Source organism: Dryobates pubescens, chromosome 10 (genome assembly GCF_014839835.1).
Source record: "Dryobates pubescens isolate bDryPub1 chromosome 10, bDryPub1.pri, whole genome shotgun sequence".
NCBI classification, from domain to species: Eukaryota; Metazoa; Chordata; class Aves; order Piciformes; family Picidae; genus Dryobates; species Dryobates pubescens.
Window position 1 is genome coordinate 19,395,852 of NC_071621.1, and position 12,657 is coordinate 19,408,508.

At 36.9% G+C, this 12,657-nt stretch overlaps 1 protein-coding gene across 4 annotated transcripts in view; it reads left to right on the forward strand.

The window, feature by feature from the left end:
- The window catches only part of DCLK1 (doublecortin like kinase 1), a 252,098-nt gene extending 240,569 nt beyond the window's left edge, over window positions 1-11,529 (forward strand). For all 4 annotated transcript variants that reach the window (XM_054164721.1, XM_054164720.1, XM_054164722.1 and 1 more), the window contains one exon: window positions 8,416-11,529. In XM_054164721.1, the coding sequence (XP_054020696.1) occupies window positions 8,416-8,473 (58 nt within the window). In that variant the 3' untranslated portion in view covers window positions 8,474-11,529. The remainder of the gene's footprint in view (window positions 1-8,415) is intronic.
- Window positions 11,530-12,657: the final 1,128 nt, after the last annotated feature.

Genomic DNA, 12,657 nt, shown 5'->3' on the forward strand with positions numbered 1-12,657 from the left:
CAGTAAAGTGAAACACCCACCCTGGATCATTTCACTGAGTGCATGGATCAGGCTAGAGCACAGTTTCCATAAAGCCCAGTAGATCCCTGAGCACACACTGAGGGTTAAGCAAATTCTGATATGGATGTTCTGGGGAAACAATAAACAAATATAATCCTATATTTCAAGCAAAGAAGTAGAAAAGTAGTTCCCATCTGTCAGTGTTGGAGAAACACTTTCACTCCAAGTGCTCATGTGTGCAGCAGTACCTGTAATTCCACTCTTGTTGGTGGCTATAAGTCTATTGTGACCTGAGAGGACACAGAAAAATCTGCTCGTTCTATCTTGTCACTTGGCATCATGCTTCGTAGGTTCCAGCCCTGTAACACAGATGAGAGACGGCAGCACAACATCTGTGCTTTTTTGGTTTTGAAGAGGGGGGGAATGAATGCCCAGCTTTAGCTGAGTGTGAGTTTGCCAGTATTAGAGAACTTGTTCTTTTTTGCTTACAAAGGAAAGATGGCATTTTGTGTCAAGCAGAACTTTGTCAAAATAGTTGCAAATTCAGTGCGTCCTCTGTCAAATGGGGAAAAGCTCACATGAGCTTTATTTATCTTCCTGGATTTTCAGTGCTCTGTGATCAGTTTACACTCATTTTATTTTACAAAGACAAACAAACAAAACCCACGCAAACGAACAGACAAAAATTAAAATTAAGAAGGAAAAAAAAAAATAAAATCTGTCTTCGCTACACATGATGTTTGGATCTTTGAATACCCCAGCTTCAGGAGGAGCAGACCACCAGAAACAGGAGCCTCTGATAAATCCGGGCGTCTCTCCTTTCAGATTGGCCTTGACTCAGTTTAATTGCGTAGCTCAGATTTTGAAACAAACCATATTGAGGAGATAGGTGGGGCGAAAGGTGCTAATTCTTCAATTTGGTTACTAAATAAATAAGTGCTATTTAAAAAAAAAAAAAAGGCTATTTGACTAAAACACTAGTAATGGCTGCCATCAGCATACAAAATGACACATCCCTGAATAATGGGCTGGAGCAGATGGGCGATAATCTCTCTTATTCATACATAAACTGCTCTGTTTTCCAGCTGGGGGCAGTAACAACAGTGTTTATAATTAGTGCTTTCTAAACAGGGCACCTAGTGCGGAAAGGCAGATTGGGAGAGCAGGGCTCCTAGGTGTAGATGCTTAATTAGGAAATGCTCTAATAGGGGGCACCTCTGAACAAGCACTGCCGTGTGTTTGGTTCTCTTTAATCTCCAAGAAACAAGCAACTGCTGTAGTGGCCAGCATTTTTCTCTAAATAAAATAATTTCATTGTAGCAACTGTTTGCTTTTTAGTAGAGCAAATGCAGAGAATATGAAGAGGTTTGTCAATTCCCGTGTACAAAACAGTTAATTTCTCATTGGTCCATGAAAATTAACCTGAATTCAGACATACAGCAAAAAATGAAAGTAAGTCCCAAGGAAAATTTAATGCTCCCTTTGTTAGTGTTCCTTAGTTTGGTTCCTTTGATCGCTTTCATCCCTGTTTTCCAGCAGTCTTCTAAAATATCTTTTTTAATGGTACTATTTCCTCTTTCAGTCAACCAGAAAACCTTTTCCTTTCTCTGCCTAAAAGATTTTCCTGTTCGAAGTGCCTCAAAGTCTTAATTTTCTGAGCACTCATTCTGCATCCTGTTCTGTTCCCTCTCAGTAGGATAACATGTGCCGAAGTGACATGAAGATTTGAGATACTGAAATACAACAAACTTTATGTACAATACTAGTTGTTGTGGCAGGTATGACATATAATGCCTGGGAAATCTTATATTGTTCCCCAAATATGAGGAACAGAAAAAAATACAGGGGCCAAATCAGTAAATTCATTTGGATTCTAGACTGATACATATTTTAAAAACAGCCCTATAATGCTGTCAGGAATCAGCCCTGCCAGAAGTGCAGAAAAGGCCAAAATCCCAGAGGTTCCAGTTAAAACCCCACAGTCTGCGCTGCGCCATGGCTGGTGAAACATTTTTGTTCATGGTAGCCAAGGAAGCCAGACTTGGTGCAGGTGGGTAATGGCCATGGTGCAGACACATCTCAATTCACCCAGGATTACCAATCTCAACTCAAGTGGAAGACAGCAGAGATGACCTGTCTCTGAGTAGAGATACTGTGCTTGGGTTTTCTTTTCTTTTTTTCCCCCCAAAGACACCCCATTCACTGATAGGTCTCTGTGAAAAGACTAAAGCAAATCCAATCATCTTTCATAATTTCACTCTGTTGGAACTTAGCAAGAGTGATCACAAAAAAAATTCAAGTGGCACCTGCATTGTCCTTCAGAATTAGCATAATTGATAGATTTGCTTTCTTGTATGGAACAAGATATATTTAACTGAGGCTTTTAACTGTTTGTGTGATTCCATTTTTTGGCTTTCTTGTAACTAAGCCACACTATTAAAAGTGGGAATATTTCAAGCCTTCTCTTTAGACCCAAGCATTGCAGTGTCCAGTCTATAGCCTTCTTCAGCTGCTTTAACTGTTCTGCACAATGGCAGCACATTTTGAAGGAACTACTTTGCATAACTTGGCAATGTTTTCCTTGACCCTGAATTTCCTTACTGGAGCTGGTTTATATCTGAATCCTAATATTATTTTGATCTGCTGCTGACAGAATGTCCTGAATTTTATGCCATTTCTGGGCTGATCCAGAGTATTAAGCGAGCACCAGAGTGGTTGTATCTAATGTAAACTATTATTAGAAAATACTAGAATATGTAGTATTATATTTAAGAGTAGTATAAATTGTTATTATGTTATTTTCTATATAACCACAGACACTAGATAAAGCTAAAGGAGAAACATAAAACCCAGGAAATGTATGGGAAAGTCATTAATGATCTTATTTACGTAATGACAGTAGCAAGGAGATGAGTTACACTGGATACTTTACAAAATCATCCATCTAGCCAATATTGAATTAATAAAATACTGCAATTTTAAAAAACAGTTCTCACTGTCAAACATCTGAATAGCTCATCTCAAAATCCAGAGTTGCATCCTCTGTGTTTCATTCCTAGTTCCCATTACTTTGCATCTGTTGCTTACACCTGCTGCAAGCAGATAGAACACACTTTCAAGTCAAAAGTTACAGCCAGACATCCTGACAGTGGGACAAGGAAGCAGGGAATCAGACTCACTGTCTGTGAAGTGCCTTTTTTATACTGTAAACCCTGCTGTGAACTGAATATTGGTAAAAACAGGAAAACATCTAAACTAATTTTAAATCTCTTTGCCTACTCTTTGACTAAGAAAACCACAACTGATATACAAACTATAAATAAAATTCATCCATGCAAACAACTTGGCGCTCAGGCTCTTCCATGTGTAATTGAAACCAGCTGAGGAATTGTGTCTCTAAAAATGGGGGATGTCAAAGAGTAAACACAAACTTAAATATAGCAATATGAATTCAGCAGTTGTACATGTAGAATACTCCTCTTTGTATTCACTCACCAATACAATATGAAGCATACATGAAATTGATTTGGTTTTCTTTCTTTCTTTTTCTTTTTTTCCTTTCATTTTATCTAAATTTCATGTCTGAAGTTACATGGTGTGCTAAAGCACTGGCCTATTGTATTTGGAGGTCTAGGTTCAAATCCACTCGATTAATTTGTTCCCTCGATGTGGTCATTTGCACGTCTCCAAATCACCGTGTAACTTGACTTAGTTACAGCTTGTGCCTGAGGGGCTAAAAATAACATTTGTCTGTCACTCCTGGACTGAGGTGCATTGCTAAGTTTGAAGTGCTCTCCAAAAAGTGTTTTGACTCATGAATCACACACACACACATATATATATATATCTTTTTACATATATATATATATATATATGTATATGTGTATAGGTATATTTAACCTCAGATACCCATGGAAAAAAAAAATTGAAAGATCAGACTGAAGGGCTGCCTGGCTCATGCCACAAGCATTATTTAATGATCATTTTTGTAGTCAGAAAACCTGCCGTTGCATATCTCAGTGTATCGAGGTCACTAGCCAGAAGCTGAAAGAAATAAGATTAAATTATCTAGGTGTGAACATTTAAATATGTGCATACACATATGTGTCTATAAAAGAATGAACTGGAAGGAAAATAGCAGGGTTTCAATATATATGTGCATGTAATTTCACACACTAAATAGTGCATCACAAAAATTACAAACAAATTGTAAATATGCTCCTGTGGAATGAAAACGAGTGAAGGGTTTCTTAGATTAATGCGTGAACAGCTGCCTCCCCGGTTCAGTCTCCTGGCTGGTATGAATAATGGATAGGCTAAGAGGCAAAATGTGCAATAATGTTCATTTATTAATGAAACGAATATATATCTATATTTGGTGGCCAGCAGTAGATTAAGACAAGTGAAAAGAGAAACAGTACTACTCGCATTCATAAAATGCAGTTACTTCAATCCAGTAATTACTGACCTGACAAAATATCACCCCCCAGCTAAAATAAGGCACTTCCTATTGCAAATCCAACACAGGTATCAAAGCAGTTGGAGTTTTTGAGTGTCTGTTCATAAACACAGAGTTCAATGTTTTTCTAGATAATGAACTAATTTTTATGGCTCAGGAGTCCTGCAATGTCAAGAGGTGGAAACTGAGATAAAGACACTCCCTGTGGTAAAATCTAGAGAAAATGCTAGCTGCACCTTAGTATATAGGTGACAGAAACAATGATTTTAAAATAATGAGCCGTTACTTCAAATTAAATGCATTTCCAAAAATGGCTTGTTAACCATTTGGTAGTGAGTGTCAGGATTACTAAATGTTGATGCAAAATACATTAGTGCTTAATGAAGTGCTTCAGACTCATCAGCTCCAAACTATTAGAGGCAATCCACTTACCTGCTGCTGGATAAGAAGCTCTACGTTTCCTCACATGGATTGTAGGAGTACAGCCACATATCTTAAGCAAAAATGTTTTCCTTACATTTTAGTTACCATTGCTATCATATAGTGCTCAAGATTCTTACTCTCTCACCTCAAGCTGGGAAAAAAAATGTCAAAATGTGATAATGAAAATCTGGGATTTGCAGCCCTGTGAAGCATAAGTGCACTTCAGATCCTCTTATTATTTATTGAAAGAGTAGCTTAAAGTAGAAATGCCTGAAAATCCATAATGGACTAGTTCACGCACCAGCGAACCACCCAGCTGAATAGTACATGAAATAATACATCTATTAAACCAAGGCAATGTGTCTAAGAGGCCTTTGTTGCAAAAACAGTAATAATAATGAAAAGCTGATTTTTGGCATATGCCCACGTGCACTAGAGGATACAGTAGGTGAAAATTGTGCTTGTGAAACATATGTAGTCAACACTCTAAATGTATCTTGCCCTCTCTCCTGCCTTCCAAAGCATTAATCTATCATGTTTTGAAATTCTGTAGAGGTAAAATATAACTGTGGCCTCATTAAATGAGAAATAGCATTTGTGCAGAATGCAGAGTGGCAACACCATCCAGCTGCATATGAGAGCCTTGCAGTCTGAGATGTCATTGCAGCATTGGGCAGAATAAGCCCAATGGTCTTGTAAGTTCTGTAGGGCTTGTGAGTGCCCTATCTGTGGCCAGAAGTGACCCATTTTGTGGTTCTGACATGTTAAACACAGTAGAGTATGACCTGTGTTTTTTGCTTTCACTATAAAAATACTGCTTTCTTTGGGTCTCTGTAACTTTATACATTTTTTCTTTGATAAGCTCTTTGGGTGAGAAAGGCTCTGAATGTCTCTCAGCCCAGGACAGTAACCACATTAATGCCCCTGGATCCACAAATGTGTCTTTACAAAGACCAATTAACTCAAATTAAGGGGAAACTTTGGATAAAAATGTAAAGAAAAACATAGCCTCAAAATATCCTAGGAAGTTTCTGAAGTGTTAAGAAGCCAGAAATATTTGGTTCCACAAACTACAGGAAAAGGTGCTGGATTAGGTGAGATCATAGGAGACTTTTTCTTATTTATTTATTTTTTTTTTCAGAGACAGGAAGTACTTTCATGTGTGTTTCAACAAATAAATACATTTAAATGAAAGCCCTCCAGAGCTTCTTCAACAGTAGTAGAAATATAATATCTTTGGGCTTATTTTATGAAGAGGTCTTTAAAGATGTCCAGACACTTAATGATCTAGTTTTGCAATTTTAGAATTTTGTCTTCAAAAAAGCCCAACAATGTCCTAGGCTCAACTTTAAAATTAAGCTTTTATTCAGGTGTATTTCCTTCTGTGAAACTGATCTAATTTTAAATATCTTCTCTTTTTTTTTTTTACCTACACATTTACCATTCTCATGTAGCAGGTTTCAAAATTAATTTTTGTATTTAATATGAATATTCTTATTTACTCAACCAGGAATATTTCACTTTCTGAGTTGAGATTATCTCTTACCACAGGACAATGTGATGTGGTTTAAACCTTCAATATATGCTCATTTCCTCAAAGCATAAAAATTCTTTTAAATGGAAATCTGTATTTTATAGAATGGTAATATATGCCATTCTTTTCAATTTTCACACAGAATTACATACTGTATGCAGTGTATTCACTCTGTGCAAAAGATCTAGGTATTCTTCTGTTTCACATTAAAAAAATAATCAAAAACTGAATTGGTTCAAGGCTAAGAAATGTAGAAGGCATTGAAAATACTAATTAGATCGCTTAAGCAAAAGATTAGCAGTAAACAAAGAAATTCTCACCAGATGGGAAGTGTTGTATTTTATAGCAACTATTATTTAAAATATGGGGATGAAATTATAGAACTTAATTATTTTACTCCTTTAAAGTAGTGCTATGTGGGTTCAAAACACAAAAATAATAGCTCAGCAATTTAACCTAACTGAGTTATTTTGCTATAGTAACTCTGTGCTCTTGTCCATCTTTCTACCTGTTACATCCCTATTGAATGCTGATTGCATTATTTTAGAGCATGGATTGCTGTAATGTTTCTCTGCATCAGTATGATGGATTTAGTTTTCATTTTGTTCTCAAAAATATGTTGACTATAAATACATCTCTGCTCTCCTTTGAGGTTCACACTGTAACTGCTAAATTTTCTAGAGAAATCAGTCATGTGTCTCTCAAGAGAAAAGAGTAAATCTTTGAAGCAGAATAACCTTTTGGCTAGTTTCTTTTAAAGGGATATTTTCATACTAGGGACAAATTTTACAAGTGCTAGCAGTTAAACCAATTCATTTCTCAACATTATCTTTGCCTCCAGAGCCATGATCAGATATTTGCATTTTGTATGTCATCTTACAAGCCACCTGCCTTTTCCTGTTTTGCTTTAACAACAACAACAAAAAAAAATTTAAAAATCACAGGCCATACTTTAAGAAGGCAGCCCTGCTTTAGAAGGCAGTTAACTATATGTCAAAGTGCTTTTGCTGAATCAAGGCCATCCTGTTGAACTTGCAATTTTGCAGCGATTTCAGGGACTAAAGGCTAATACCCCGTAATCAAGAAAAACAGCGAAACCCAGTCTTATCCTTGAAATCATTAGTCAGTCTTGGGCTGATTTTACCTGGACTGCAGTTTCACCTTGTATATGTGCCAGGAAAGCAGAAGAAAGGATGTGGCTAGAAATGACAGCTATTTTATTAAGACTTGTATTCTCCATAGTGGCAGAAACTGATCAGAAAATAAAGCCCGTGAAGTAAACATTTTTCTTCCCCATTCCTTTATATTCTAGATAGACCTAGGTAAAATTAGCAGAATATTTAATTCAATAGACCCTGGTTAACAGGAGGAGACAGGGTGGTCAGGCTAAACGGGTCTTTCCGTCAGAGCTCTTCAGTGTTCTCCCTAAGAACATCCATTTTGCAGCATGAGGAGGTGTCAAAGAGCTGGGCTAGCTCCCTTCAGTGTTTGTTTTTCTCCCTTGTCTGACAACTTCATCACAATCCATCTTTGTAAGCCAGTTGCACTAAGTTGAACATGGGTGAGTGTGTATCAGCCTTCATTAGGTCAAATCAAAGACAAGTGCGCATCTCTGCCTTGCCTGTTGAAACAGATTTATACTTTGAGGGGGTAGGGGGTGGAGGGGAAGGTCAGTTGGAATTTGGCTTGAAATTTGAATCTATTAAGGGATGAAATTAATAGCATCCAGAAGTAGAACATATGGCATCCATATATATGGTACTGTATCTACTTGGTGATGTCATGCTGCCTCTTAAGGTTTGGGATATGCACTTTTTAAAGCATTTAGCTGTGTTGTGGGCTCGACTTTTCAGACTTGACTGACACAGAACGGGTTTAATTTGGTCTGAACATTTATTATCCCTGGTATTTGCAGGCCACATAAAAACTCGTGGTTTTCATTAGATTGCATTTCACACACAGCCTAATTTCATTTATTCTTATTTTATGCCCCTGCCAGACCACCGCTCTTGATAAGGAGAGGCAGGTTTTCCGACGAAGACGCAACCAGGATGTGAGGGGACGTTATAAGGCACAGCAAGCTCCACCTGAACTCAACTCCGAATCGGAAGACTATTCACCAAGTTCATCCGAGACTGTTCGCTCACCTAATTCACCCTTTTAATAAAACACTTTTATTCAAAAGTCTTGGCTTTAACCCTTTGAGACCCTGAAAATCCTTCAGACCTGTGTGAAGTAATTACAGCTGATCTATCCAGCAGTAAATGCTGGGATGGTGGAACACAAAAGGGTGCTCACAGAATCTTTGTAAGAATAATTTCCTAATTGATTGAAATACTTGCTCTCTGTTTAGATTGTAACTTGCTGCTAATTTGATCCTCAAAGGGTTAAGGCTATTTTGCTTTTTTTTATTTAAAGATAGGAGCAGTGAATGTTTTCATCAGTGAAGCTAGGAACTGCAGTATGTAATTTTAGCACATGTTAACCCTCTGAGTAAACGATAAGCTTAAATCTTGACAACCCACATTAGGGCTTTATTCTGGCTATGTTGCTTTTATACGCACATATCTTTTATAGTACCTTAAAGTTCCTTGCCTGTTTCTGGCCAAAACAATACAAAACGCACTATTGCTTAGGGGTTACAAATATGAGCTTTAAAAATTAAAATAAAAGTAAGCAAACAGTATGTTCTACAGCAGCTCTTTTCTAAACCTGTATTATACTTCCACAGGAAGTAGCTGCTGTGGGAGGATATTATGCAGGCTAAATGGGAAATTCAGTTTAGGGCAACCTCATAGTTTACAGAAGATGACATGATGATGGCCACAAAAGGTTGCTTCCATATCGTTTGCTGCTAATAACAATGCAGAGTCTTGGGAAATGGCTTGAGGACATGTTCTGTCATGTAATGGTAGTAATGATCTAGTTGAGAAGTTACTGGTTCCTTTGTCTCACGTTCAGAAATGTACAGCATCCTGTCATGTACAGGCAACCAATCATAACCTGGTTATTCCAAGAGAGTTGCTTTCAAAGATTAACATGGTTGAGAATTACCTTTACAATAACTAGAGTACTTTTAAATCGGGGAAAATACGAGTCATTTAATATATATGTAAAACCTAAACTGAATTAGCAAAAGTATTGTCTTGGAATGGAGAAACTAAAAATGATTCACCAGTTCCATTTGTAATATTTAATAAAATGGGCATTTACACAGAGTATACATATTTCTGGTTTATTAGAACCTCAGCACAGCATTATAGCATTTTATTCAACCATCATCCCAAAGTTAGCTTTCACAGAAACATTACACTTTGTAGATTTCTGCTTCAGCTGTGGTAATTTGGAAGAAAACTATTATAAAACCATGCAGAATTTCAATTAAATAAAAAAAGACAACTTCCAAAATCTATTCTAATATTAAAAGAAACTAAAAAATATGAAATTTATACTTTCCTCTTATTACTCATATAAAATGGAAGTTTTCTTCTCTAAAGTTAAAATTTTCTCACAGTGTTTTTAAAAAGTCCCATAAACATGTTACTTCTCTCTCCTCATCCTTTTTATTTCTCCCCTTTCCTTCCATATCATGCCACTAGAAATATCAATATACTGCCTGAAAAGATATGCAAAATCTTCTGATCTTGCTGCGAAGTACAACTGAATTTTGGAGGAACAGGGCAAGTTGCCCACAATGCCATTTCCGTTCTGTGTTGTGTTTTGTCATGGAACCATCCCTGCAAGCAGTTGTACCAGTGAATGCGTACCTACAACTTGCTGGAGCTAGTGTAATGCTCCTTTGCAGTTCTAGTTGGAATTCTCAGTCGAAATGTACTTCAAGAAACATTGACATTCTTTTGTTCCTCCACCCTTTAAAGTATATCTTCATTGCTTCACTCATGAAAATTTATATACTAAATGCTCTGAAGATTTCCTATACAGAAAGTTAATCTTGTGAATCTTCACACAAGTGGTACAAGTATTTCCTTCAGAATGCTTTTAAATTCATCCAATGGTAATAATCTGCAAGTGCAATATTTATTTGAAACTAGGTGTCCAGACCAGATGAGCATTTCCAGGTTTGATTCATTTCACCTGTCATGGGCACATGTTTTAGGCAGGACTCATACTTTGATTCAGCTATTGCTCTCACTCTGTTGACTATAGAAAGAACTGCTGATGGAAGCTTACATCAGACACCAAACATCAAATTATAGTTTAGATCAATGAATGTCACCCCAAGTCATTAGGAGATTCTGACCTCTAAATGTATGTCCAAGGGCAAAAGGTCTGTGCATGGCTTCAGTTACTCTGTCTGGAAACCGAGTAGCAACAGCTTGTCCTAAGTAAAGCAAATTGGTGTCTTCAAGAACTCCAAAGGGGCAAGAGGTGAAGGGATAAAGGAGCTGCCATTGGAAAGATGTCTGCTTTTAGGTTTTGAGAAATGTTGTGTCTGTGGGAGATCCTTGACTGTGCCTATCAAACCATACAGTTATTGCGGACAGAAGACCTTCGTAGACAGCCACTTCTGTTCTGATGTTAATGGCTGTGGTTTGAGAACATCTGGATAGGACAGGGATTGTTTTTACCACAGGATCAAAACTTCAGCCAAAGTAAAACCTCCCTTGGCACTTAGGTACATCAGTTTACAGTGGGTTAGGATTTGGCACATTGTCCTTCCCACATTATATCACAGTCTTCCATTTAGAAGAGATAGAACTCATCCATGTAAATGCAAAACATACATTTGGTAATAAAAAAGGTATCCATTAATAGCACACGCTTCTTGACTGTTGAGAAAATTTGTCATTGTTAAGGCAAAGAGCAATGTTCATTCTTCTTAATCGGAGAGAGAAGACAGGAGAAAAAATAAAATTGCTTCACCTTATGCATGATAAATATTACTGATAAAACCCCAAAGCATTCAGGACTTTCCTATCACCTTTGCTTTACCTTGATTTGGAATGTTTGACTCCTTCATCTTGCACCATCTTGTACTACTTAAAATGTACATTAAAATAGCACTACATCCTGAAAACCCTACTCATCCTCAAAGTCTTATAAGTTTGTGATCTTTGATTCATGTTTTATGAACATAACTACAAGTTAATTTTTTTTTTAAAGTTATTTTTAGGTCCATCAGAGATTAGGTTTCAAATTGCTGATAGCCTCTTTTAAGGCCTCTACAAAAGGTATCTGAATACTTAAGCTGTTTTAAAAGAGTTTGCAATGATGGTTTTAAATATATCCATACATATATTTAAATATATCCATATATATGTGTATATATATATATATATATGACTACATTTAAATAATAGTGGTTCAGGCTTGTTTGGCAGTGACTACCCTTTTTTCTTGTCTAACCTCTGAATTCCCGGGGGTAAGTGAAGACAGAATATGTGTCCCCACGGTGAAAAAACCCAAATCAAAGATTACAGAGTATTTCTAATGTGATAATCTGGGAGAGCACATAGCACACTCTGGTCATTTGTAACATGTACCAGTCCTCCTGACTTCTTCCTTCATTTTCCTTTTGAATCTCTGCATTGTACTGGTACTACACATGACAATGACAGGTTTTTAATGCTTGTTACACATACGAGGCAAACTTCCTCCCACCAAGCCTGTATAGTTAGATGAGATGGATGGCAGTTGTGGTAGGCACAGTCTATCACCAAGGAGATGAAGAGGAGCACTTCTGAAGGGTGATCCAGGTCATCTAATATTTGGTCTCTGGAGATGCCTGTCAGTCTGATCTTAGTAATAACAGGAAAGCAGAAACAGGGTCACTTCCAGCTTAATTCCTCTCAATTAAATGTAAGTGGGAGTAATGTGGACTCCAACCTGAGTGCAATATTCTAGAGAGCTTACTTGCAGTAAGCAAACTTTGATGTGAAAATGTAGTTCTGATAGATGATAGCATAGGATTAGTTAAGTGATGCTGGGCTGGGTGTTGCTTATCTAGATGTCTCCATCTAAGAGTTAAGCATATAATCAAAGGCAATTGTCTAAACCTTCCTTATAGTTGCTAGAGACTGGCTTCTCTAGTGGATAATTAAAATTCTAGGATGGCTGAAATTGCTTCCTAGAAGTGGTGCCTAGTCCAAATATATTTAGAACATGATCTATTACTTCATGACATATAAATTAATATTTCTGTATTTTACAGTTTTCATAGTGTTAATGTACAAAAAAAATCCAGAATACTATGGTTCTACTCAGAGGGTTAACAGAAAAG